Source organism: Dermochelys coriacea, chromosome 20, assembly GCF_009764565.3.
Source record: "Dermochelys coriacea isolate rDerCor1 chromosome 20, rDerCor1.pri.v4, whole genome shotgun sequence".
In the NCBI taxonomy this organism is placed as follows: domain Eukaryota; kingdom Metazoa; phylum Chordata; order Testudines; family Dermochelyidae; genus Dermochelys; species Dermochelys coriacea.
The window spans coordinates 11,539,718-11,566,590 of record NC_050087.2 but is presented as its reverse complement, the minus strand read 5'-3'; the positions used below and the strand labels follow the sequence as shown (position 1 = coordinate 11,566,590).

Below are 26,873 nucleotides of genomic sequence, written 5' to 3'. Positions count from 1 at the left end.
GAAGTCTGAACTGCAAATACATCAATGACCTTCCCACATCAATGACAATTACTCATAATTCCGGGCAACAGGAAAACAGCCAAGGGCAAAGAGTTTTCATTTATTTTTTAACATGACTTGCTGTCTATTAAATCACAAACAGGAATGTGGGGTCTGGGTGATCAGGAACAGGAGCCAATAAAGGCCTTGTCCTGTTCTTAATCCTTGGAGCAGAGACCATCCTTCTTAAAGTTTTGGAAAGTGACTGGCACACAGTGAGTGTGATCACAAATAAATCATCATCATTGAGCACTTTCTTTACGGATATCTTCCCATTTTGTCACGCCCACTAGCTTGCTATTGTAGGACCTCTCTTGTGTGCTGGTTCATGACGGCAAGATGCCTTGTAAGTGATGGACTTGGGCAATAATTTGTTCATGTAGGGAAAAAAAAGCTTAATTTTTTTGAATGAAAATTACATGCAACAACAAAACAAGGCTCCCAGGGTTCCTCTGAAATAGCTGAGAAAAGTGCCTCCCCCTCAGTACGAGAGGCCAGCTGCTACGGAGATGAATTACAGAATGAAGTTGAGCCATAATCTGAAAAACACTCACTTTTGGTATCCTGGGAGTCTGGCTTGTTTCCAGGAGGCTCAGGAGACAGTTTGGTCCCTATTCTGTTTGGAGTTTGATCCAATTGCCCGGCGGAAGTACTCTTCTTTGGGATGGGTGGTGACCCCACTTCCATAGCAACCATTTCTTCCTCCTCAGAGGCCATAACTGCCAGGGAGAGAAGGAAACATTCAGTCTGAGCTGTAAACAGTAAAGCATTAATGAAACTCACTCAAGGGGAACAGTGAATAAAGGTTAAACCATTCCACATTTGATTAAAATGCCCTACAAGTTACTCATTAGCTCAATGTTATCAGCCAAGCACCAAGAACAGAAGTGAAAAAAAATCCCATTTAATAGTATCTATTAATGGAAAAACAAGTTTTTGATAGGTAGGTTTACAGCAAACAGACGCTTTTGGAGCTGGGTCATTAAGAAAATAGGGACTATAGCTCACGGATGCAAATGCAGAGGTCAAGTCATCACTGCATTAGAATATACAGAAATCCACAGTGTAAGCTTTGAATCATAGAATATTAGGGTTGGAAGAGACCTCAGGAGGCCATCTAATCCAATCCCCTGCTCAAAGCAGGGCCAACTCCAACTAAATCATCCCAGCCAGGGCTTTGTCAAGCCAAGCCTTAAAAACCTCTAAGGAAGGAGATTCCACCACCTCCCTAGGTAACCCATTCCAGTGCTTCACCACCCTCCTAGTGAAACAGTGTTTCCTAATATCCAACCTAAACCTCCCCCACTGCAACTTGAGACCATTGCTTCTTGTTCTGTCATCTGCCACCACTGCGAACAGCCGAGCTCCATCCTCTTTGGAATCCCATTTCAGGTAGTTGAAGGCTGCTATCAAATCCCACCTCACCCTTCTCTTCTCCAGACTAAATAACCCCAGTTCCCTCAGCCTCTCCTCATAAGTCATGCGTCCCAGCCCCCTAATCATTTTTGTTGCCCTCCGCTGGACTCTCTCCCATTTGTCCACATCCCTTCTGTAGTGGGGGGATCAAAACTGGACAAAATACTCCAGGTGTGGCTTCGTCAGTGCCAAATAGATGGGAATAATCACTTCCCCCGATCTGCTGGCAATGCTCCTACTAATATAGCCCAATATGCCACTGGCCTTCTTGGCAACGAGGGCACACTGCTGACTCACATCCAGCTTCTCGTCCACTGTAATCCCCATGCTTCCATGCTATCAGCAGTGACTCAGGGAACAAAAAGTGGTATGAAATGATGGTATTCGCCACAGAGTGCGAAACACATTCCATATCTTCTTGTCTCTAGACTGATAGGACCGATGAGCCTCAGCAATGGATCAGGACACCACTGAGCCTGGCATCGTACAAGCACAAAACAAAAAGAGGATCCCTGACCATTTCTCTATAGCTGGTGAGTTGTTAGTTTACATAGCATCACTGATATCCATAGCGTTTTACAGTCAAGCCAACAGGTCCCGGCCTTGGGGAAATTACAATCCTGCCAACACTTCCTACTGTGTATAGCACTTCCTATCAGGATATCAGTAGGACTGTTCAGAGCACAAGGACTACGCTTAGTAGTGTTTACATTACAAGGTTAGATGGCTAAAGGCACAAGAAGTGACAATCACAGGGAAGAGAGAACACAACTGGATTGGTACATTGCTTCTGGGAGAGCATTAATTACGGACAGTTGGACTGTTTATGTTGTGTTTGTAATATTTGTTTTATTTTCATTGAGAGCCAGCAGGATAGGGGAAGCACGCAGTGGCACAGCTGAGCTTACTGAGTGCAAATTGTATAAAAAAAAGTTTTGAAGGGGTATTTGAATGGACACTGTACCAGGCATAGAGATCAGTTGAATCCCAAAGAGGAACAGACAGAAAATATTAAAGATGACATGAACAGACAGGGCAATGGGAAATCTTCAAAATAAAATGTGGGAAGTTTATAAAAATCACTTTTATTTTACCTAATTCTAGAAGCCATAAAACAAAACAAAAACTTAAAGGTCATTTAGAGAAAAACTGCATTGTAACACAAAAAGGAATTCATAACAATGTGTCCAACTACAGGGGAGTAAGCCACTGCTCTTTAAAAGGCCTTAAATATTGAATGTGTTGTTTGGAGTGTTGTAGCCCAGGATATCAGAGAGACATGGTAGGTGAGGTAATGTTTTTATTGGAGCAATTTCTGTTGGTGAAAGAGACAAGCTTTTGAGCTTAAGAAACGCCCTGTGTGTGCTCAAAAGCTGGTCTCGTTCATCAACAAAAGTTATTCCCTTTAGTTAAAACAATCAGACAGGAAGCTGTCATTTTGACAGTTTGGAAATGCAAGGTAGGGCTTTAGCTGCTTTATTATACAACAGGAAAAGGCTGATTGTTTCAGTTATGCTAAGGTAAACTGCTGCATAGATTTGGTTTTTATGGTTAGTTTTACAGATTAAAGTGACTCAAGCCTTTTCTTTTGGTTAAATTTAACTAGAGCTGTCTCTGTGACTCTGAAAGTTTCTGAGGGTGACATCAATTTCCTCTGTTCTGTTTCATATCCTCAAACTGGGACTAGTCACTTTCTGCAGAAACACCTCAGCCACATTCACTAGCCAGAAACACACAACAGGATAAGAGTTTTTAAAAATGATTCAAAAACAGTGTCTTTTAACAGGCTCTTGGTAAATATTGATGTTGCTTCCTGAGATTAGTGCTTGAGCATCATGGTGATACATAAAATCCTACAACATGAAGGGATGAGTCTGCTTATATGGTGAGGGCATCCAGAATTTATATCAGCAATGACTGACATCCCCCCCACATTCCCGCCAAGAGTTTGGAAGAATTAAAAACCCTCTTGCTTCAGGATAACAGGCAACTGCTAGCTGTGGGGTTTAGGAAGTAGCTTCCCGCATAGGCAGGTTATTCCACAGCTCTCCATTACAGGGTTTCTTGCACCTTCCTTTTAACAGCTGGCACTGGCTGCTGTCAGGAACAATAGACAGGGCTAGTGGGTCCCATATCTGGACTAGCAAATCCTCTGCTCCTAGATTCATGGTGTTAGAGCTACTCCTCACTGGGAGGGCACAATCAAGGAAAAAGAGAATAAGGTTGGGCTCAATTAAACCCATCCACGAGAAAGGGCCCAGACCTGGGAACAGCTACCCCCGACCCCAGAGGGGAGCCAAGTTTATGGTCAGGGCAGGGGGCAGTAAGCCCAACCTGTCAATGTGGAGAAGGATAGAGCTGAATTGAGGGCGGGAGGAGAAAGCAATAAGCCCAACCTGTCACTATATTTGGGGAGGGAAGAGGCACACTGGGCACAGCTCCCAAGGGACCAGGGGGAGTCAGATGTACTGGTAGAGAAGTAGTCAGCCCAGCCTATCAGTGCAGAGAAGCACAGCCCCATGACACCAGGAAACCAGTAAGCCTGGCCTGTCAGTGTGTGAGAAGCAAAGAAATAGGCAGAGCCCTGCCATAATGGAGGCGATCTGGAAGAAGGAGTGAGGACAGTGTTCCAGGCGTCCTGTCAGTATGCGTTTTGTATGTGGGAGGAGCTGAGCACAGCCTCCTGGGAGTGAGAGAGGAGGCAGAGAGGGGAGCAATGAGCCTGGCCCATCAATGTGAAAGGGGAGGCGGGGGAACGGAACTAGGTGCAGCCCCTGGGGAGCGAACCCTGCATGTCAGTATCGGGGGAAACAGGGCACAACCCCCGGGGTGGAGACAGGGAGTGCACTGAGCCTGGTCTAATAGCGTGTGTGTGCGGGGGGGAGGGGGGGCGGGGGTAGTCCAGGGGGAGCAAGCCCAGTGTGTGTGTGTGTGTGTGTACTAGGCACAGCTGGGAGGAGTGAACCAGTCTGTCAGGGCGGGGGGGCCCAGAAGTAAGCCCAAGCTGTGTCTAAGGCAGGGGGAACAAGCTAGGCAAAGCCCCCAGGAAACCGGGGATCACACTGAGCCCAGGCTGTCAGTGCAGAAGGTGATCGGGGCAGAGCCCCCCGGGGTGGGGGCAGGGGAGCGAGCCGAGCCCGGGCTGTCAGTGCGGGGGGGAGGGGAGGCGCTCGGCAGAGCCCGGGGGTGGGGGTGGGGGAGCAGGGAGCGCGCTAAACCCGGGCTGTCAGCGCAGGTGGGGGTGCTACATAGAGCCACGGGGGCGGGGGCGCGCGCTAAACCCGGGCTGCCTGGGCAGAGCCCCCGATAAGGAGCCGGGGAACGCTGAGCACGGCCCGTCGCGGGGGACGGGGACGGACTACAGCGAAGGGCGTCTTCTCCCCCAGCCCACTCGTTCTTCGACGGGAAGGGCCAGGGAGCGGGCTCAGACACCTGGGGAGACCCGGACCCTCCACCGCCCGGGGCGGGGAGCCCGGCCTGCTCCCTCCGGTTCCCTCTCCCGTCTGGCTGCGGGCTGGGTGGGGCCGCTCCCGCCGCCCAAGCCCGGGGGTGGAGCGGGGGGTCCTCACCGGTCTCGGGCGCCGCCTCCAGCTCAGGCTCCCCGTCCCCGCCCTGCTCCTGGGGCCGTGGCGGAGCCGCCGCTTTTGTCACTTTCAGCGGCGAGGAGGTGGAGGCCGCCATCTTGGGTCCGGCACATGCAGGGCGGCCACAAGGCGGGGCAGCCGAGCGCCGAGCCACGGGCCGCGCCAGGTCAGGCGGGGCAGCCGAGCGCCGAGCCAGCCGCCTCCGAACCAGAACCCACAAAGCCAGACAGGAGCAGTCACCTGCCGAGCAATCGATATCCAGCCCTCGAGGCGGAAGCGCAGACATTTGCCACGCACGTAGGCAGGCAGGAGCAGAGGAGAGCCGAGCTCGCGTAGGGCCCACAGGCCCAGAGGTCGCCAGGGGACTGGCCGGGGTCTTGAGGCCGAGTCTGGCTGGTGCTGCCTAGGGCAGTGTCAGGCGGAGTCCCCCCCCCCATATGACCCCTTGCCCCCTGCCAGCAGGGCGGCTCCAGCCTTCGGACAACCAGCGCTTGGGCATCTCTCCCGTGAGGGGCAGCCCCTCTGGGCCCAGAAAAGCCCCCCCCTCCCCCCACTCTTGGCTCATGCTACAGGTTCCCCCATCTTCACCTCCCCGGTTACTGAAATCCTAGTTCTCCCTCCTGCCCCTGGTCCCTCACACCGCTCGACTTTTCCCCACATGGCCCGGCCTGCTGCTGCAGCTGGCTGCGCCTGTCCCTTTCCCCTGAAGCAGGTTCTCAATGGAAGCAGACTGTCCTGCTTGGCTCGGGGCAAAGCCTGGCAGCAGGAGGTTGATAGATGGCTAATGTCTTTCCCCCTTTTCCTGCCTGCAGTGCCAAGAAAGGCTCAAGGAGGGAAAAGGGCAGGACAGGCCCCCTCACAGCAGCCCCAGGGGACAGGCGGTCAGAACCGATTTTATATCCCATGCTAGTCTGCTAACATAGCACAGCAGGGACAGCCAACACATCCCTACTTCCTGCAGCTTCTGGAATGCACTGCAGCATTAATTGCTCCATGACATGTCAAGAAGTGGCTCATTTTGAACCTGCCTAAATACAAGGAAAAGAAAGGGCCCTGTCCCCCAACTTCCCCTTTTTAAGAGCCATAGAATGGCCTGAACCTAAGGGGTGCTTTGCTGGATTCGGAACCCCAAGGCAGCTAACGAGCCTTAATTCCAAATCACTCATTAACTTGTGCAATGTAAAGAGAAAATGATTTGCCCTCACCAGGAGAAGAAATACATTTGACTCTGACATAGTTCTTAAAGAGGAAGTTACTCACCTTGTGCAGTAACAATGGTTCTTCAAGTGTCCCGCTCGTGTCCCTGTGCTGCTGCTCAGAGAACTTTGGTAGCAGTATCCTTTCAGCCCGCACATGTGCTGTCCGCCCCTTGTGTTCTGCCACAAGGCTAACTAGCGCTGCGCCCGCAAACCCCCCTCAGTTTCTTCACTACCACAGAGTCCTTGACAAGAACGCCAAAGCAGAGGGGAGGAGGGTGGGTCATGGAGCACCCATACAGACACACATCTTGAAGAATCGTCGTTACTGCACAAGGTGAGTAACCTCTACTTCTTCAAGTAGTGTCCCTATGGGTGCTCCATTGTAGTTGACTCCCGAGCAGTATCCCTAATGGGAGGCCTAGGCTTCGGAGTCGAGTCAGTTATGGATGACAATACTGCAGAACCGAAGATAGTGTCGGAAGCAGTACCCAGTAATTGCATAGTGTTCTGCGAAGATACGTGCAGATGCCCAGGTTGCTGCTCTGCAGATTTCAGAGATAACTACATTCTTGAGGAAGGTAACAGAGGAGGAAACTGACTTCATGGATCATGTGCATATTCTGGCTGGAGGTACGATGATGTGACCTGATCGCTGTGTTTGATACTCTCCAAATGGGTCTCAAACTGTGTCTGGGACGATAATGCTGTGCCTTTAGACCTTTCTGCAGTGGAGAGGAAAAGTTTAGGAGATTTCCTAAAGGCCTTCGTCCTGTCCAGGTAAAAGGCCAGAGCTCTTCTAACGTCTAGTGTGTTCAGAATAGTCTCCCTGTTATCACAGTGAGGCTTAGGGTAAAAGGTCTGGAAGTAAATCAGCTGGTTTATGTGAAAAGACAAGGTCACCTTGCGGATTAATTTTGGGTGCGGTTTGAGAGTAACCTTATCCCCAAAAAATAATATATGAGGGGGAAGTGCCATAAATGCTATCTCTCTTATTCTCCTTGCCAAGGTGACTGCCACCAAGAATGCTGTCTTCACAGACAGGTTTTTGACCGAACAAGGGGCCATGGGTTCAAAGGATGGCCTACTCAGGGTCTTTAGTATTAAGTTTAGATTTTATGTTAGGGTGGACTGTCTGGGGTGGGGAAAAAGGTTTACTGTTCCCTTGAGGAATCATACGTAGTTGGGTGTGAGAGCACTGAGTATCCCTCTATTTGTTGATGGAAGGCTGCTAAGGCCACTAGGTGAACTTCGAGTGAGCTAAGAGAGAGTCCTGATTTCTTGAGAGTCAGTATATAATCTAGGACCATTGGGAAAGTAGCAGATGTCGGGTAAATTTGTCTTGAATTACACCAAGTCTGACACCTGGTCCACTTTTGCAGGAAAGTACGACAGGTAGCCAATTTTCTACAATATAGTAACACTTCCTGTACCTCCTCAGAGCAGAATCTTTCTATGTGCTGGAACCACGAAGGACCCAACCTTGAGTCGAGTATCCGCAGGTTGATGTGGAGAGTCGTCCTTTGTTCTGCAACAGGAGGCATGGAGTGGGTTGAAGGGAGATAGGTGGACACATTGCCAGTTGTGATAGCTAAGGGTACCATGTTTGTCTTGGGCAGGAGGGAGCAATCAATAAGACATTTGCTCTCTTTTTTTATTTTTAAAAACAGATCTTGTGATAATGGAGGGAACCGGAGAAAGGTGTATATAAGGTCCTTGTCCCATAAAAGGAGAGCATCCCCTAAGGAGTGCTGTCCGAGGCCTGTTCTGGAGCAGTAGCATGGACATTTCTTGGTCAGGTAAGTGGCTAAAAGGTCTATAGTTGCTTTCCACCACTGTCAGAATACGTCGTGTAGTACTGTTGAGTTCATTTCACATTTGTGGTCGTGTGGGAACTTGCGGCTGCGACTGTCCGCTATCAGGTTTAGTACTCCTGGAAGGTATGCTGCTCCTATTGTGACACTGTGGGAAATGAACCAGTTCCATAGATTTAGTGCTTCTGTGCAAAGGGAGGGCGATCTGGCACCTCCTTGACAATTTATGTAGTACATACATGCTATATTGTCTGTCAAGACTCTTGATTGTGTACCTCTGATTATCAGAAAGAAGTGGTTGCAGGCTTTCCTGACTGCTCTGAGTTCGAGGAGACTGATGTGAAGAGATATGTCTGTGGATGACCACTTGCCCTGTGTCGTAAGATTGTCGAGATGTGCACTCTACTTTGAGGCATGCGTTGGTGATGAGAAGTAGTGATGCGGAAGGTTGTGAGAAGGGGATCCCTGTGCAGACATTTGCTGGGTCTTTCCACTAGTCCAGGGAGTGTTTAACTTTGGTGGGCAGTGACAGAGGTTTGTCTAGTCTGTCACTGTTCGGCCTGTAGACCAAGCTGAACCATGTTTGGAGGCACCTCATGTGAAGTCTGGCATGAGATATCACAGACATGCCTGCAGCTGTATGGCCAAGGAGTTGGAGGTAGTGTCTAGCTGATATTTGAGAGTTGGTTTGTGCTGCCTCGATGAGCGTGGACAAGCTTTGGAACCTGTGCTGTGGTAGGAGTGTCATCGCCTGTGATGAGTCTAGATTGGCTCCTATGAACTCTAGGAGCTCTACGGGGTGCACATCGATTTTTGGATGTTCATCTGTAGGCCCAGATCCATGACCAAGTCTACAGCTGTTCAGTTGGCCCGAAAGGCCTCATCAAAGGAGCAGGCTCTGAGGAGGCAATCATCCAGGTAGAGGCAGATCATAATCCCCTGGGAGTGTAGGTGAGCTGTCACCATGGAGAGAACTTTGGTGAATACTCTCAGAGCTGATGAGAGGCCAAAGGGGAGTATTCTGTACTGGTAATAGTCCTGACCCAGGATAAATCTGAGGAATCATCTGTGGGAAGGTAAGATCAGAATGTGAAAACAGGCATTCTATATGTCAAGGGCAGAGAACCGATCTCCGTGTTCCAAAGATGGAATAATCGCTGCTAGTGTGACCATCCTGAATTTTTGAGCCTTTACAAATTTGTTCAATGCTCTGAGGTCCAGTATGAGTCTCCAACTTCCCTCCTTCTTGGGTATCAGGAAATAAGACCTGTCTTGTAAGTGCTGAATACAGGTTCTATGGCTCATAGACAGAGGAGGTGATCTATTTCTTGTGTTTCTTCAACAAACTCATGAGAAGGGTCTCTGAAGAGGGACAGGGAAGGGTGTTGGGGGAGGGAGGGAACAGTTGTTGTGGAACGAAGCAAGGGGTACCCACATGGATGCAATGGGTTGGTCAACTGCAGTTGGTATTGAAGGGAGGGGTCTGTCAGCGCCCTGACGAGGATGTCAAAACTGATGTTTTGAGGCAGATGGTTGTGAAGAGGAAGATTGAGGGCCTGATGGTTTATGTTTGGAAATATGGATTTTTTCCTTTGAGGCTCATAATAGCGTTGAGTTAGAGAATGGGGTGTGGGGGATTTATACTGAAGTTGAGGACTAAATTTTCTTTTTTGTCCAGGTGTATAAATTCCTAATGACTGGAGAGTGGCCCTGGAATCTTTGAGTGTATGGAGGGATGTGTCAGTCTTCTCAGCAAACAGTTTGGTGCCTTCAAAGGGGAGATCCTCTACTGTTGTCTGTACTTCCTTAAAGAAGCCAAGACATGTGCAACTAGGACACTCACCACATAAAAAATGTTTACTAACCTTCCATAATTGTTCTTCAAGATGCGTTGCTTATGTCCCTTCCAAATGTAGGTGTGTGCTTGTCCCAAGCATCGCTGCTGGAAAATTTTCCCCTCAGTGGTATGTCGGATCAGCTCTAGTGCCTCCTGGAGTCATGTTCTCATAGCTCTGGTATTAAGGGCCCTGCTGACCCACTACTCTCTCAGTTCCTTCTTGCTGGCTAACTCCAACAGAGGGGTAGGAGGGTGGGTTTTGGAATGGATATGAGCAACACATATTGAAGAACAGTTACGGAAGGGTTAGTAACGGTTTTTTCTCCTTTGAGTGCTTGCTCATGTCCATTCCAATGCATGTGATTCCCAAGCAGGTTTAGGAGGTGGGTTCAGAGTTCATTGACTAGCAGACTATAGCACCTCTCTGCCAAATCCAACGTCATCTCTGGCCTGCTGACTGATGGCACAGTGAGATGCAAAAGTGTGGACTGAAGACCACAGTGCTGCTCTGCAAATGTCCTGGATAGGGACCTGTACCATGAATGCAGCTGAAGATGCTTGTGCCCTAGTGAAATGTGCCATCAGGGCCAGAACAGCCAGGTTGTAATGTGTGAATACAAGAGGTGATCCACAGTGAAATTCTCTGGGCCGAGACTGGAAAGCCTTTCATCCTATCTGCAATTGCCACAAACAATTGACTAGTTTTCCAAAATGATTTAATCCCTTCTATGTAGAAAGCCAGTGCACGTCTGATGTCTAACGAGTGAAGTCTCTGCTGCTGACTCTTGGCATGGGGTTTCAGATAGAAGACCAGAAGGCACATGTCCTGGTTACTATGGAATTGTGAAACCACCCTCAGGAGGAAGGCTAGATAAGGACGCAGCTGAGGTGAGGGCCCTAATCTCTAAGACCCTTCTAGCTGAAGTAATGGACCCCAGGAAGGCCACCTTTTAGGACAACTAGGGAAGAGAACACATTGCCAAGGGCTCGAATGAAGCACCCATGAACCTTGACAACACCAGGTTAAGATCCCAAGGTGGAATTGGTCATCGTACCTGGGGTATAGTCTGTCCAACCCCTTCAGAAAATAACTACAAATTGAGATTGCAAAGACAGATTGGCCATTCACTCATGGGTGAAATGCTGAAATAGCAGCTAGGTGGACTCTAATTGATGAAACTGATAGCCCTTGCTGCTTCAGGTGCAGCAAGTAATCCAGAATGAATGCTACTGATCACTGTGTGGGTGAGATACCTTTCTGCCTTGACCAGATGGAGAACCTTTTCCACTTTGCCAGATATGTAGGTCTAGTGGATGGCTTTCTGCTCCCTAGAAGAGCTTCTCAAACCAGACTGGAGCATGCTAGCTCTAAGGGGTTCAGCCATGGAGCTTCCAGGCCGTGAGGTAAAGCGACTTGAGATTCAGGTGACGCAGGTGGCTGTGGGTCCTGGGATATCAAATTTTGAACTTCAGGTAGCCAAATTGGCATTTCCACTGACAGGTTCATGAGTGTACTGAACCAGTGCTGTCGTGGCCAGGCTGGGGTTATCAGGATGACTTGCGCTCTGTCCCATCTGATCCTTAGCAAAACCTCACATATGAGAGGAATGGGTGGAAATGAATAGAACAGATGACCCATCCAGGCAAGAGGAAGGCGTCTGACAAATAATCTAGACTGTGGCCCAGGAGGGAGCAGAATTCGAGACACTTCCTGTTGTGCTTGGTTGCAAATAGATCTATTTGGGGAGTTCCCCACATCCATAAGACGACCTGTAGGACCTCTGGATGAATGAACCATTCATAGTGGTTGGAGAAGACCCTACTGAGGTGATCTGCTTGCTCGTTCTGAGAGCCTAGCAGATAGGAGGCCTTGAGGTGAATCGAGTAGGCTATGCAAATTCCCATAAATAAAGTGCCTCCTGGCACAGGTGAGAGGAGCGTGTTACACCCTGCCTGTTGATATAGTACATGGCTGTTGTGTTGTCTGCGAAGACTGACATGCATCTGCCCAACAGGCCAGGTGAACTGCCCTGAGCGCTCTGATATTGATGTGTAACAAGAGTTTTTCCAGAGACCTGAGGCCCCGAGTTTTGAGGGACCCTAAGTGAGCTCCCCATCCCATTGTGGATGCACCTGTGATGAGGGACTCTGATAGTTTGTTCTCGAGAAAGGGACTCCTGCGCAAACTGCTAGCGGGTCCAGCCACTATAAGCCTTTTTAATGCTTGGAAGTGTGCTTCTGGAAGAGAATCCCTGGCCTGTACTGAGTCCAGAATTGCCCCAATTAATTCTATCCTCTGGACCAGGGAGAAGGTGGATTTCTGCGCATTTATGAGCAGACCCAAGTCCTGGAAGATTGACTGAATTAGACTCACATCTGCCTCTACCTGACATCTGGACTGACCTTTTACCAGCCAATCGTCGAAGTATAGATCGATCTGGACCCCCTGCTTCTTGAGAAAGACCGCGACCACCAAGCATTTTGTGAACATCTGAGGGACCAAAGAGACCGAACGGGAGCACCATAAATTGGTAGTGCACCTGGTTGAAAACAAATCTGAAAAATCTGTGTTTCTGAAAGATGGTAATGTGGAAATAAGCATCCTTTAAGTCGAGGGTGGCATACCAGTCCCCGGATCCAAGGAGGGAATGATGGAGGACAAGGAGACCGTGCAGAACTTCAGCTTCTTCATGAATTTGTTGACGTTTCGCAGATCCAGAATCGGTCTGAGACCACTGTTGGCTTTCTAGATTAGGAAATAGCAGGAGTAGAGCCCTCGGCCCCTTAGCTCTGGTGGAATCTCCTCCACTGCTCCTACCCTTAGGAGAGACTGCACCTCCTGGGCTAGAAGCTGCTTGTGAGAAGAGTCCCTGAAGAGGGATAGGGAGGGAAGGTGGAAAGGAGGGGTACAACAAAACTGAAGGGTGTATCCCAGTGCTATCGTGCGTAGCACCCATTGATCCAAGGTGTTATGGGCCCACACCCAATAGAAGTGGGATAACCGGTCTATAAAAATTGGGGAACTTGGATCCAAGCATTGTCCCGGCATGTCATCCCCGAGCGTACCATTAAAATGCCTGCTTTGACCCCCCTAGTGTGTGGGTTGCAGATACAGATGAAGACTGTGTTGGAGGTCTCTTCCTGTAGCCCCTGCTCCTTCTCTGACTATAGTATTGTCAAACAGGTCGGGGGGAGAAGCGAACCACCAATTGTGGCCTATAATGCTTCCTCACTGGGGCTAGAGTGTGAAGGCCCAAGGATTTAAACGTAGCTTGAGTCCTTCAAGCTGTGTAATTTAGAGTCCATCTGCTCAGAAAAGAGCGACATACCCTCAAAAGGGAGGTCCTGCAGAGTTTATTGGACCTCATGTGGCAAGCCCAAGGATTGAAGCCATGAGCTTCTGCACATAGTGACTGCTGAAGCCATGGGGTGGGCTGCCAAGTCTGACGCAACAGGAGCTGCAAACTCTGGTCTTGCTTCCTGAGGTAGCAACTCCTTAAACTTTTGCATAGAGTTCCAGGAGTTGAAATTGTATCTGCTCAGGAGTGCCTGCTGGTTAGCAATCCTGAGCTGGTGACCCCCTGTCAAATAGACCTTCCTCCCAAAAAGGCACCTCCAATGAACCCAGTGGCATCTATGTGTACAGGAACTCAAACCCTTTCGCTGGGATAAAATATTTCCTCCTCTGTTCTTTTTGCCGTTGGCAGCAGGGATGCCGGGGTCTGCCACAACACCTTGAGAGGGTCCATGATGGCATCATTCAGGGGCAGTGCCACACTTGTGGGGCTCGTTGCTGCCAATATGTCCACAAGAGAATGGAAGGATTCCCTAATTTCCTCCACCTGGCTCCCCAGGTTTTGAGCTACCCTCTTTAGGAGCTCTTGATGCACTTTATAATCCTCCTGTGGGGGTACAACATCATTTCCTACAACTGCCTCATCTGGGAAAGAGAGGAGGATGCTTGGTCCGGCACTGAGCCCTGCTCTTTGCCTTCAGCACCCACCAGGTCCCCGCAGTGCCGTTTCCTGATACACAACAGAGGCCTCGGTACTGGAGTCTGGATCACGTTCTGGTGGTGGAGGTAGTCTGGGCTCCAAAGCCACCAAATATGACCTCCTGGCATGGGACCCAGTTTGCACTGGGAATGCCCAGGGCTTCCAGAAAAGCCATTGCATGGGGAACTGCCACTGCCCTGGTGGCCACACCGCTGGTTGGACCTCTTGACTCGAGTCCATAGCCCAATAGCGTCTAGACTGATGATGTCGGCTTCTTTGTGAGACGTAAGACTCCACCTCCGAGTCCATCTCTGAGGATCCCTCTGGATACCAGGGTAGAGTGGTGCTGACTGGTGCTTCTGACCGGGGCCAGGAGTGGGAGGGGACTGGGACTGCGCCATAATGGCTGGTTTCCCCTTCGAAACTATCTGCGGCCTCGAGCCTGCAGTGCCTCCCTCGACAGTTCCCAGAAGGCCGGAGATGACAGTACTGGTAGCACCCGTAAGTCTCTCGCTGCCGCAAAGGCCTCCTGTGTCAATGCCATGGGTAGGATTGTGGGGTTCTGGTGCCTCTCTCTCGGTGGTGAGTCTATCGGTGCTGGACTCATTGGCTCCCTTTCCAGGACTGGAGTCAACAGCACGGCATGGAATGCCGGTGCCACAGGATGGCCCTAGCCAGGTTTCACTCTGGCAGTATCCCTGTCTTGCTGATCTGTGTTGGTGATTGGCCTCTGTTGGTCTTTGTTTCTTCATAGACACCGACGATGGTGAACCATGCCTAGTGTCTCTCACCGGAGCATCTTGTCTTTGTCCCTGGAGATGCAATCGGAGTGTCTCTCCTTGGTGCTGGAGATGGGGAATGGTGCTGGGTGTTGTGAAGTAAGGCCGGGGTGCTCCTCACCGAGGCAGTCGGTAGTTTGTGATGGGTCTGAGTGTGCTGGCTCCGATGGAGGTCAGAGCAAAGTCTAGCATCCCTATCCTTCTTGGTGCAGGGCTTAAATTCCCTACAAATGTTGTACCGCTCTCGTACCTGAGCTTCCCCCAGGCACTTAAGTCAGCTGGATCAGGGGTCACTCACAGATATAGGCTTGTGACAGGAATCACAAGGCTTAACGCCTGGAGATCGAGGCATGTCCCAATGCCAGGGAGGGAGGGGGGTTAATCCCAGTTAACAAACCCTGCTAAGTAACTAAACTAATAAACTTGTTTCTAAACTGCAATAAACTATATATAAACAAGAGTAGAGAGATTCCACTGGGGAATACTTGCAGAAACAAGAACGAAAAGCAGTTCCAGCAACCATCATGGGCGGTAAGAACGAACTTGGGGGGGGGGGGGTGATGGGTCAGCAGGGATCTTTATATCGGTGCTATGAGAGCACAACTCCAGGGGACACCAGAGCTGACCTGACGGATACCAGTGAGGGAAAAACACTTTCCAGCAGCGGTGCTCGGCGTGAGCACATACCTATATTGGAATGGACATGAACAAGCACTCTAAGAGGAACCACAGCTGTAGAGATGAACCAAGCTGCTGTGTTGGCTGCATCAAGCACAGTGTGACTCCGGGAGCTGGTCAATAAGTGCGTTGAGCTTGACTTAATTGATGTAGTTGTATTTTGCTGTCAGAGCTTGATAGTTTGCAATTCTGTATTGTAGCATGGTGGATAAATAGGCCTTTCTCCCAAATAGGGATTGGAGTGGTGACTCAGACCCCCCTGCCCTTGTGAACAGAAGAGAGGGCACTTCCTGTTCCCGAAGGTGGTGAAAAGATGGATTTCTGGCAGTCCCCATTTCTGGAATATGCTTTGGAGAACCTGAGTGTCTAGCTCCCTTTCACAGATTGTGGAAGAAGTGTCTGGTGTTCTGGATGCCTGAGAGGTAGAGTGCTGAAATCTGGATCTGGTGGGCAACACACCAGTTCCAGAGCTTTGTGGCTTTGGCACACAAGGAGGGGGATCTTGCGTCTTCCTGCTTGTTGATTTAGGGCATGCAGGACATATCCATAATTATCCTGCTCCTGATGAGGGGCAGGAAATGGTGGCAAGTGATCCTGACCGCCCTGAGCTCCAACAGGTTGATGTGGAGACTGGCTTTGTGGGCTACCCATCTGCCTTGAACTTTGAGGGTGTTGAGGTGGACTCCCCATCCTAACAGGGATGCACTGGTTGTTAGAGTCACTGATGGGGTTGGATGACAGAAAGGGAAGCCCACACAAACATTGAGTTGCTCCTTCCATCAATTTAGGGACTTCTTTATGTGGAAGGACACCATCACCTGACTGTCCAAGGTGTTGCTGCTTGGAGAGTATGTTGTTCTGAACCAACCTGAAAGCAGTGAAGGTGTAGCCCTGTGTGATTGGCCACAAATGTGAAAGCTGCCATACTGGGGACAGTTGAAGACAGTTCCTTATTGTGGTCTGAGGGCTTCCCTGAATTGTCCCTACCAGACCTGACAAGGTCACAAATCTGTGCAAAGGTAGGTAAACTCTGGTTGTCAATAAGTCTAAGTATGCCTTTGTAAAGAAATCCACGCTGGTAACAGTTGAAAGGATACAGGTTTATATTCAGGTGTAGGTCCAACTCCTGAAGCAGAGCAAGGCCTGTCTGGGTGGAAGATAGCACTGCCTAGAAGGAGCATCTCGAGTCATCGAGGTACAGGAAGACCAGGATTGCTTCCTGCTGAACGTAAGGTGCCACTATTGTTAGAACTTTTGAAAACCCCTTGAGATGGAGGATAGGGCGAAGGGGAGAACTTGGTACTGGAAATTATCTTGGCCTCTGGTGAATTGTAATGGCATTGGTACATGCCTCTTGTGAGCGTCCCCCTCCTTCCCCCCCGGCCAATACATGCCTGCAGTCATTCAGTTTTGAATGGGGCAGCACCCACCTCTTTCTGGTCGTGTGTGAGCTTGCTTTTCTTTCAGTTCTTACAACAGAGTGGTACCACCTCTCATGGATGTCCCTGGGCTGATGGTTTGTCAGTGGGTCTTCAGTGACACATCCCTTCGGCCAAGTCACACACACTGTCCCTCTTTTGGGGTATACAGTGTCTAGTTCTTTCTCACAGTCTTGGTATGGGGCCGTAACACGAAGGCTTCCTCCGCAGAGACACTGCCTTCTTTAACAACCCAACGGGCTCATCTTGGTACCCTCAATTGGTGTTCTTTCGGCAGCCCTCCCTGGGCTCAGTCTTCAACCAGACTAACGGGCCCATCACGGTACTCTTGCCTGGTCTGACTAGGTTCTGGGCTCAGTCCACTGGATTCAGCCTGCCTGCACTGACCTGTTCATGGTCCTGCTGCTCTTCCAGCCAGCCAGGTACCCAGTCTCCAACAGCCTTCCCTGGGCTCAGTCCTGTCTGCAGTAGCTGTCCGCAGTCCTCCCTCTTTGAGTTCCAGGTAGCAACTGCGTGCTCTGCCCCTGCTGCTTCCTTTTATATGGTCCCCCTGACCCCTCATTGGTTGCTACAGCAGCCCCTCTGATTGGCTGCTCTCCGGTAGCCACTCTATGCTGCCCGGAGGACTTCTCTGATCTTTTCTGGGGCGGGGTGAGGAAGGGCTGCAAGGCCTTCAGCAGGGGGCCTCCAGGGCTAGTCCAGCCAATCACAAAAATCATACGTATTTCTTGTGCAGCGGGTATATAGTTACATGGAAGTAGGTGTTTTGTAGACTGAGGGCCGAAACAAATCCCATTCCTCCAGTAAAGGAATTACAGTTGCTAGAGTCACCATTCTGCTTTTGAGGCTTTACAAAAATTTGTTCAACAGTCTTAAATCTCAGATCAGCCTCCATCCTTCTTTGGTACTAGGAATTATTCTGAGTAGCACTCCTTGCCCGCTTGAGGGGAAGGGACTGGTTCTATAGTTCCTAATTGCAGGAGAGTCTATCTGTCTATCTCTTGCCTCAACAGAAGCTCGTGAGAAGGTTCCCGAGAGAGGGACATGAAAGGGGGGGTGGAAGGGAGGTGAAAATGGATAGTATAGCCTGCTGTTATGACCTCCAAGACCCACTGGTCTGTGGTAACCTGTTCCCAAACCTGGGGGAAATGGGCTAAAAGGCCCAACTGTAAATCCAGAGGAGTGGGAGCATTTGAACCTTTCGCCAACACCTCAAGACTGCTGTTTATTTATGACACATGGGTGGTTGTAGAGGGTGCTTGGGCAGCCCTCTTCCTCTAAAATGTCTCTCTCTTTCTGGGCGAGTTCCACGGGTCTAGGATATCCTGAGAATTGAGCAAGGTGTGACATCTGGACAGTCTGTATAAAATGTTTCTTGTTCACAGGTGCGTAAATGCCCAGGGGATGTTGGATAGCCCCGGAGTCCTTCAACGTGTGAAGGGAATTGTTCAAGGTCTCTGAGAAAAGCGTATAACCATCAAAGGGGAGGTCCTCTACTGTGTTCTGAACTTCTCTCGGAAACCCCCAAAGTTGGAAACATGACGCCCTGTGTATAACTACCACCATGGAGATGGATCTGGTAGCAGGGTCCACAGCATCTAGGGACACTTGGAGAGTTGTACTGGCGAATAGCTGATTCGCTGCGACTATGGAATTGAATTGCTCCCTGCAGTTACACGGCAGCTGTTCAATACAGGCCATGGGCTTGTTGTAATTAGTAAAGTTGTATTTGACCATGACCACCTGATAGTTTGTGATCCGGAACTGGAGGGTTGCAGATGAGTATGACTTTTGCCCAGAGAGATCCAGTCACTTTTGGTCCTTGTCATAGATCTTGAAAAGTGCTGCCTATTGCTGCATCCACCACTAAGGAGTTAGGTGGGGGATGGGAAAATAAAAAGTTAGACTCCTTAAGAGGCTCGTAGTATTTCTTATTTCCCCCTTTTGCATGTTGGTGGAATAGTGGCAGGCATTGGCCACACTATCTTAGCTGGGTCCAAGAGAGCCTCAGTAATAGGTAGCATCACTGTGAACTGCAAGATATCCAGCTTGTGTTGTGAATCCTTGACCTCCTCCAGAGGGATTTGCAGAATGTCTGTTACCCTTCTAATGAGATCCTGAAACTGCCTGAAGTTGTTGGCTATGGAAGGTGGTGGAGGCACAACCACCTCATCCAGAGACGATGATGAGATGGGAGTCTCAGGGGTGGCTTCTTTATCTACTCTAGGCTCATGCTCCTCAAATGTCTCTTCCCGTGGGGGGTGGCGGTGGATGGGGATGGGGAGGATGTGAAACCCTGGTCTGTCTCCCTGAGGGATGGTACTGGTGGTCTGGTATATTGCTACCAATAGGCAACCCACGGGTACCTATATGGCTATTGCAGGAGTCCATAATGAAGCAGGGGTGGCATACAATGCTGGTTCCACCATCCTTAGTGATCTGAGTGGTCCTCCCTGTGACTGGCCAAAAGCATATTCCCAAAGGAATGTAGGAGAACCCCTCACTGAAATCAAGGAGACCAATTAGGAGTCTTCTTTCTCCACATCCTCCTGTGGTGAGGCAGCTATTGAAGACGGAGGAGAATCCTGTGCCACAGGATGGCCGCTTGGACACTGATGGCTCAGTATCAAGAGATGCTTGGTACCAGTCAACAACGGGGACTGGTTCATCTGATGCTGAGAGGCCCCTCGAGTATTGGAATTCCTGTGGTACCAGGGTCCTACACAATGCTGTAGGCTACGTCACAATAGCTGAAGCCGATGGTATTGATGATGATGAGCATACTACTGGCATTGTAGATGTCTGGCATTGAGTCTTGATCAGTACTGAGGATACTGCTTGCATTGGTACTGATAGCTGGGTTAAGGTACACGATGGCACCAATGGCTGTCATGGTGCTGATGGCAAGGCTGAACTTGATGGTGCCCTGTGCTTGCCCTCCTTACTGGTGGAGGGTAGAAGTGCCCTATTGCAGTGGTTCTCAAACTTGTTTGATTGTGCCCCTCTTCTTTGTGTCTGTAGTAGTTTATGCCCCCCTTCCCCCAGTGTCTGGCCAGCAGTCACCTTTCTCTGGCTGTCCAGCTCTGAAGGCAGAGCGGAGAGCACCCAGCTCTGAAGGCAGTGCCACTGCAGTGCAGAAGGGTGGCAATACCATGCCTCCCTTACTTCTCCGTTGCTGGTGGTGGTGATGCTGCCTTCAGAGCTGGGCACCCAGCCAGTATCTGCTGCTCTCTGGCCACTCTGCTCTGAGTGTGTAGAGTAAGTTTTTTTTCCCCCCTAAAGTGTCTCACGCCTCCCCAGAATATATTCTGCACCCCCCCCCCAGTTTGAGAACCTCAGCTTTATCGGAGCTGTGATTCTTATGCTTAGAGCTCAGGAGTTCACAGGCCTGCCAGGACTGGTGGAAGAGTCCTTGGCCTCAACAATATCCTCTGAGCCTGAGGACCTTGACGGGAACCTGTTCTGTTTTGAAGTTGGCTCCTTAGAGTGAGAGTGTGCGTTCTTCTTTCTGAGATCCTTCCCAGTGGGCTCCAAAGATGTCCTTTACTTAGGAGAAGCATGCCCCGAGGTTGAGGCAGCCAGGTCAGGAGACCCCTGTCCCATCCAGTTATATAATTTGTTGAGGTCATTTGTTGAGTTCTGTCCTCCAAAGTGCCTGCAACCTCTCCCAGCTTTGTGTTATCTGCAAATTTTATAAACATACTCTTCACTCTATTATCCAAGTCATTAATGAAAATATTGATTAGTACCAGACCCACAACTGACCCCGGTGGGATACTGGTACTATTCAATATTTCCAGTGTTTACAAAGCCAGAGCCATCTCAGTGGCCAACAGCTATAGTCTCAGAGGGTGCTATTCCAGCTACACAGGAATGACTGGACACCGAGGACAAATTGCTCCAGATCGTTTTCAGGTATGTCCAAATAAATAAAAAAATACATCTGGTGAGCAGCACATAGGTTTGCAAGACATCTGGAGGATCTTGATTTCAGGCTTATGACTGACCAAGAGCCACTCATAACATTAAGAAATGGCAAAGATATGGAGCAGGTATCCTTTAGATGCCAGAGACTACTCACATATTTGAGATTTAAATTTACATCAGAATAGGCACCAGCAAAGTCCCTAGCGGTGGCCAATATCTACAAGTCCCTAAAAGCCTGGAAAGCCTAGAAGCGCACACTGGGGTCAGTTTGAATGGCCTGCCAGCTTCAGCCCAGAAATTAGAACTCAAAAGGCCACAACAACAACTCATGCAACCTCACATACCAGAGCATTACAGTCTCAGCCCTGAAGGAGAACCGCTGCCTCTGTGGTGAGCAGAAGACACAAACCTATTTGTCAGCCAGTGACTATTTTTCTAGATTTGCAGAACTACCTCTCACTACACTCACCAAGTAAAAAGACATCTCTCTCTCTCTCTCTCTCTCTCTCTCATTTTGGCATCCAGAAGAAACACAGTCACTGACTGTGGAACACAATTTCCCATCACAGAATGCTAAGCTTTTGGGATACAGTAGGATGTCAAGCATATTGCTTCTAACCACCACCTCCCACAAGAGAATGGGTTGGCAGAGAGATTTGCTGTAGAATTCGCTTAGCTAAGACCTCCTTTTAGCTCTGCTGAGCTCTAGGGCAACCCAAATTGTAATCACTGCAGTAAGCCCAGCTCAGTCAACAGATCAGAACAGTGCTGCCAACTTAGAGTTAACACCTTTGTCCTATGTGGCCGTACTTAAAAGGATGTGAAACAGAGGAACACCAAATCTAAGAAACCTCAGGCTTTAATTTGTCTGAATACAGCCAGAAACTCACCCACATTTAAGCCAGGAAACCCAGTCCTAACAAAATTAGATGAGGAAAAATATTGGACACCGGCTAATGTCATTGGACACAGCTGCATCCCAATATCCTGTGTGTCAGAGTGATCAAGTTATTTGATACAGGAGATGCAGGTGGTACCTTCCACTGGTTCCAAACTGAGCTAAATTTTGCGTGATCCAAGTGGAAACTACACCCTTATTGCAAGGACACTGTCTTGCTAAGAAGAGTTCTAAACCAAAAAGAATCTACTCCAGTAATGCAAACCCCTGTAGCATTCAAAAATCAGGAGTGAAACCTCAAAACCAACCTCAAAATTGGCTTAAAAATTATGAGATTATTACAACAACATCTATTGTTTTTGTCTGCCGCCTTTTGTAGATTTTAGGGCCAGAAGGGACCATGAGATTCATCTAGTCTGACTTCCAGATAACCTCATCAGTGATTCCTACATCAAGTCCATAACTTCTGGTTGAGCTGCAGCAGATCTTTTAGAAAGCCTTCCCATTCTGAGATAGAGTCTGCAAGTGATGGAGAATCCACCACAGTCCTAGATAAGCTGTTCCAATGATTAATCACACTCACTGTTAATAATGTATACCTTATTTGTAATCTGAAGTTGTCTAGCTTCAGCATCCAATCATTAGAGCTCATTATGCATTTGTTTGTTAGATAAGCATAGTCTATTAAAAGCATATTAAAAATCTTCTCCCCATGAAAGTATTTAGAGACTGATAAAGTCAACACTTAACCTTCCCCTGGATAAATTAAATACATTCTATTTAAGGTACTTGTCTGGCTCCATTATCACAGTAGCCTAGCACATCACGATCTTTAATGTATTTATCCTCATAACATGCCAGGGAGACAGAGTAGGGCAGTTATCCCATTGTACAGAAGGGGGAATTGAGGCAAAGATAGTCTAAGTGACTCTCCCAAAGTCACACACGGAGTTTTGTGCCAGAGTAGGGAATTGAAGCCAGGCCTCCTGAATCCCAGTGTAGCACCTTAACCCTTGACACCCTCCCTTCCTCTCAAAGGGCTTAAATGTAATAGAAGGCAGGGGAAGCCACCTGCCCGCAAGTTTTGTGTGAGACCATTTCAGGTGTAAATTCACCCTAAAAGCATCCCAAAATGCATCCTTACTGCTGGCCTCTTGGAAGAGACTTCCCTCTGCTAGCTCCTGGGGTAGGGGAGCTGCCCTCATATCCCTTCCACATCCTCCTCTGGCATTCTCCTGTCATCTTCCCCATCCACCTAGCCTCTCTCCATCTCCCTGTTCCACATTCATTAGCCCCCCCAGTCTACCACCTCTGCTCCCCCCCCCGCACCATCTCCCACCAGTTCCCTGTTTCATTCCTTAAATATAGAGTCCAGGTGAGAGCCATCTTCTGAGGTCAGCCTGTGTTCAGTCTCATTAAAAATAATGGGACGAGGCAGCCATGGTGACTTGGGGCAGCCTCACCTCCACCTAGAGTTACCACTTTTGAAATGCAAAAAACCCAGCACACCCCTTCCCCCCTGCCTTCCCCCCCCGACAAGGCAAGTCTACCCCAACCACAAGGCAACTCCGCAACCCCCCCTTCAACAGCCACTGAAAGTATCTAGAGAGAGAACACAGAGACAAGATTGATAACGTTGCACACCTCCTTGCTCTCGTGTGACTCAAATTCTCTCTCACACACACAAGGGGCGCTTGTGTGTTGGTGGGCAGACAGCGGCTGTATTTTCAACCATTTTGATCTGTAATTGCTTAAACTGTGGAAGTGGGAACACTGCAGTATCTTTAGCTGGATACAAACTTTAACATTAGATATCCCAGTGTATTGTGATAATGCAAATCTTTAGACCCACATAAAAAAACATGGCAGCTTAAATTATTTTTCTGGAAACAAGCCAGCCACGCCGGTCAGATACCAGCCTATCTTCTAGGCCTGCAAAGGCTCTTTGTAAATGGCAACCAATTTGACAGTGGAGAGCCTGTAGCTTCGGTCCCATTGCAAGAAATGGGGTGGTGGCTATTTTGAGCAATGCAAAAATTCGTAAGAGTCCTGCCAGATACCAGGAGATCTGGAGGAAGCTTTAAAAATGCACAATATTGCAAGAGCTGGCCACTGTTATACCTTTGAGACTCGATAACACAAGGGAATCAGCTCAGGGCTAGGAGATGAGGAAACTGGTGACTCACCTGGCCTCCACAATTTGTTGATAAACAAAATCTTTTAAAAGATGTTTTTATATAGGAAAAAAAAGTGAGTGGCTATGAGAACATGTGCACTGTTTCTTTAAACTGGTAGCAGTCGGCCAAGCAGGAGGGATCCGGGGAAGGTCCCAGGCAGAACCTCTGCAGTGAAACAGAGGGAGAGAGAGAGAGCAGCTTTAAAGGATAGTCTTATTTTCCTTATTCTAACAAATCTCCTTGTTCAGTCTCAGAAACAAGTGAATTCTTTGCTGTTGTTACATGACCAGCAAGGGGTAGCAGCACCTGTCAGGACCCTTAGTCTCTGGGGCTAAATTGCTCAGGTAATGGAACATAGCTCACTAGATCCTGTCACTCCAATGGCTGGCCATTCTGTTCAAGATGAAGCACTGCTCACTGAGACATTGTATTCTCCATATAGGCTGCATGGATCAAGGACTATTGAATGTCGGGAGTTGTGGTCTCCATGGACCCAAATGCTTAGTTCAAGATGAAGCATTGCATGCTGGGATCTATAGTCTTTATGAGTAGCAATACAGAATATTCAGAAATAGAGGGCAGCTGCATTCTGGTCTTGTCTGCAAGTCAGATGTGGCCCTTGTGTAACTGGCAAGTTGCCAACATGACCCACGCCTGGGTGAGATGTGAATGCTCCTGCATAGAGCAGGAATGGGATGTGTGTTTGTGGAAGAAGAACTACTTTCTAAAAATTATAGAAAACTTTCTAACAAAAAATGTATTGGAATATATCGAGTATCAGTAATAACTGGGAATTGTCTTACAACACTTTATTAGATGCTCCCCAAAACCATAATTTTGCAATCATGATATGCTTCTTTCACTAAAAAAAATCCTGTTTAAGAGGGGAGATGAAAGAATCATTAAAATATAACATCTGATATAACATTTGATATATTTATATATAGTACTCCTGGGGGAAATCTGCATGTGCGCATAATTCATGTGCTGTGCATATTTTTAATATTTTTACGCAGAAAATAGCTTCTGCCAGAAAGTTCTGCCTTTTGGCCCCCAGAGGGCGCTGTGGCACTAGAACAGAGCAGCTGCTCCCGGCCAGCCCCAGATACCATAGGGAAGAGAAAGACCCTGCAGTGCCGCCTTCACAGCACCTGTCGGGCCAGGTCAGGAGACGAGACATGGGAGACTGACAGCGTGGAGCACATGGGACTGCTGGGGGTAACACACGGGGCATCATAAGGGATAGTGGGGGAGGACAGACTGGGGTAGGGGCTGAATGGGAATGGAGGCACAGGGCCACATGAGGGAAGGGGGCTGAGTGAGGGCATAGACACATGGCGATGGGTAGGGGGTACAGTGCTACATGAGGGATGGGGGATGAATGAGTGGGGGCACGGAGACACATGGGGATGGGGGGGAGGAGGTGCAGGGCTGCAGAAAATGTGGAAGTGGCTGAGGTGCTTAATGACTTCTTTGTTTTGGTTTTCACCAAGAAGGTTGGTAGCAATTGGATGTCTACCATAGTGAATGCCAGTGAACATGAGGTAGAATCAGAGTCTAAAATAGGGAAAGAACAAGTCAAAAATTACTGAGACAAGTTAAATGTCTTCAAATCACAAGGGCCTGAAGAAATGCATCCTAGAATACTCAAGGAGCTAACTGAGGAGATATCTGAGCCATTAGCAATTATCTTTGAAAAGTCATGGAAGATGGGAGACATTCCAGAAGACTGGGAAAAGGGCAAATATAGCGCCCATCTATAAAAAGGGAAATAACGACAACCCAGGGAATTACAGACCAGTCAGCTTAACTTCTGTACCCGGAAAGATAATGGAGCAAATAATTAAAAAATCAATTTGCAAACACCTAGAAGATAATGTGGTGATAAGTAACAGTCAGCATGGATTTGTCAAGGACAAATCGTGTCAAACCAACCTGATAGCGTTCTTTGACAGGGTAACAAGCCTTGTGGATGGGGGGAAGCGGTAGATGTGGTATATCTTGATTTTAGTAAGGCTTTTGATACGGTCTCGAATGACCTTCTCATAAACAAACTAAGGAAATACAACCTAGATGGAGCTACTATAAGGTGTGTGCATAATGGCATAGAGAGTACACTTATAAAGTTTGTGGATGATAACAAGATGGGAGGGGTTGCAAGTGCTTTGGAGGATAGGATTAAAATTCAAAATGAATTGGAGTAATGATCTGAAGTAAATAGGATGAAATTCAATAAGGACAAATGCAAAGTAGTCCACTTAGGAAGGAACAAATCAATTGCATGCATACAGAATGGGAAATGATGCCTAGGAAGGAGTACTGCGGAAAGGGATCTGGGGATCATAGTGGATCACAAGCTAAATATAAGTCAAGAGTGTAACACTGTTGCAAAAAAAGCAAACATCATTCTGGGATGTATTAGCAGGAGTATTGTAAGCAAGACATGAGAAGTAATTCTTCTGCTCTACTCCGCACTGATTAGGCCTCAACTGGAGTATTGTGTCCAGTTCTGGGTGCCACATTTCAGGAAAGATGTGGACAAATTGGAGAAAGTCCAGAAAACAGCAACAAAAATGATTAAAGGTCTAGAAAACATGAGCTATGAGGGAAAATTGAAAAATTGAGTTTGTTTAGTTTGGAGAAGAGAAGACTGAGAAGGGACATGATAAAGTTTTCAAGTACATAAAAGGTTATTACAAGGAGGAGGGAGAAAAATTGTTCTTCTTAACCTCTGAGGATAGGACAAGAAGCAGTGGGCTTAAATTGCAGCAAGAGCAGTTTAGGTTGGACATTACGAAAAACTTCCAAACTGTCAGAGTGGTTAAGCACGGGAATAAATTGCCTAGGGAAGTTGTGAAATCTCCATCATTGGAGACAGACACCTGTCAGGGATGGTCTAGATAATACTTAGTCCTGCCTTGAGTGCAGGGAACTGGACTAGATGACCTCTTGAGGTCCCTTCCAGTTCTATTATTCTATGATTCTATGGGAACGGGGGGAGGAGGTGCAGGGGGATGGCTGAGTGGGGGCACAGAGACACATGGGTATTGGGGTGCAGGGACACATTGGGACAGGGGCAGATGTGCCTGACTGA

General features: G+C 48.5%; 1 protein-coding gene and 1 long non-coding RNA gene across 16 annotated transcripts in view; one reads left to right on the top strand and one right to left on the bottom strand.

The window, feature by feature from the left end:
- The window catches only part of WIZ (WIZ zinc finger), a 146,974-nt gene that overhangs the window by 14,271 nt on the left and 105,830 nt on the right, over window positions 1-26,873 (bottom strand). For 11 of the 14 annotated variants that reach the window (XM_043506248.1, XM_043506250.1, XM_043506249.1 and 8 more), the window contains one exon: window positions 594-758. In XM_043506248.1, the coding sequence (XP_043362183.1) occupies window positions 594-758 (165 nt within the window). Of the gene's footprint in view, window positions 1-593; window positions 759-5,024; window positions 5,341-26,873 lie in introns of those variants that run through there. The other 3 variants (XM_038378375.2, XM_038378378.2, XM_043506251.1) reach the window with 2 other exon arrangements.
- On the top strand, window positions 5,202-18,676 carry LOC119845717. Of its 2 annotated transcripts, XR_006278292.1 has the most exons (6): window positions 5,202-6,868; window positions 7,906-8,034; window positions 15,572-15,760; window positions 16,127-16,357; window positions 16,450-16,566; window positions 18,163-18,676. It is a non-coding gene; the product is annotated as an uncharacterized LOC119845717 (long non-coding RNA). The 2 variants fall into 2 exon arrangements; XR_005289698.2 differs by lacking the exon at window positions 16,450-16,566 and having other exon boundaries at window positions 18,163-18,672.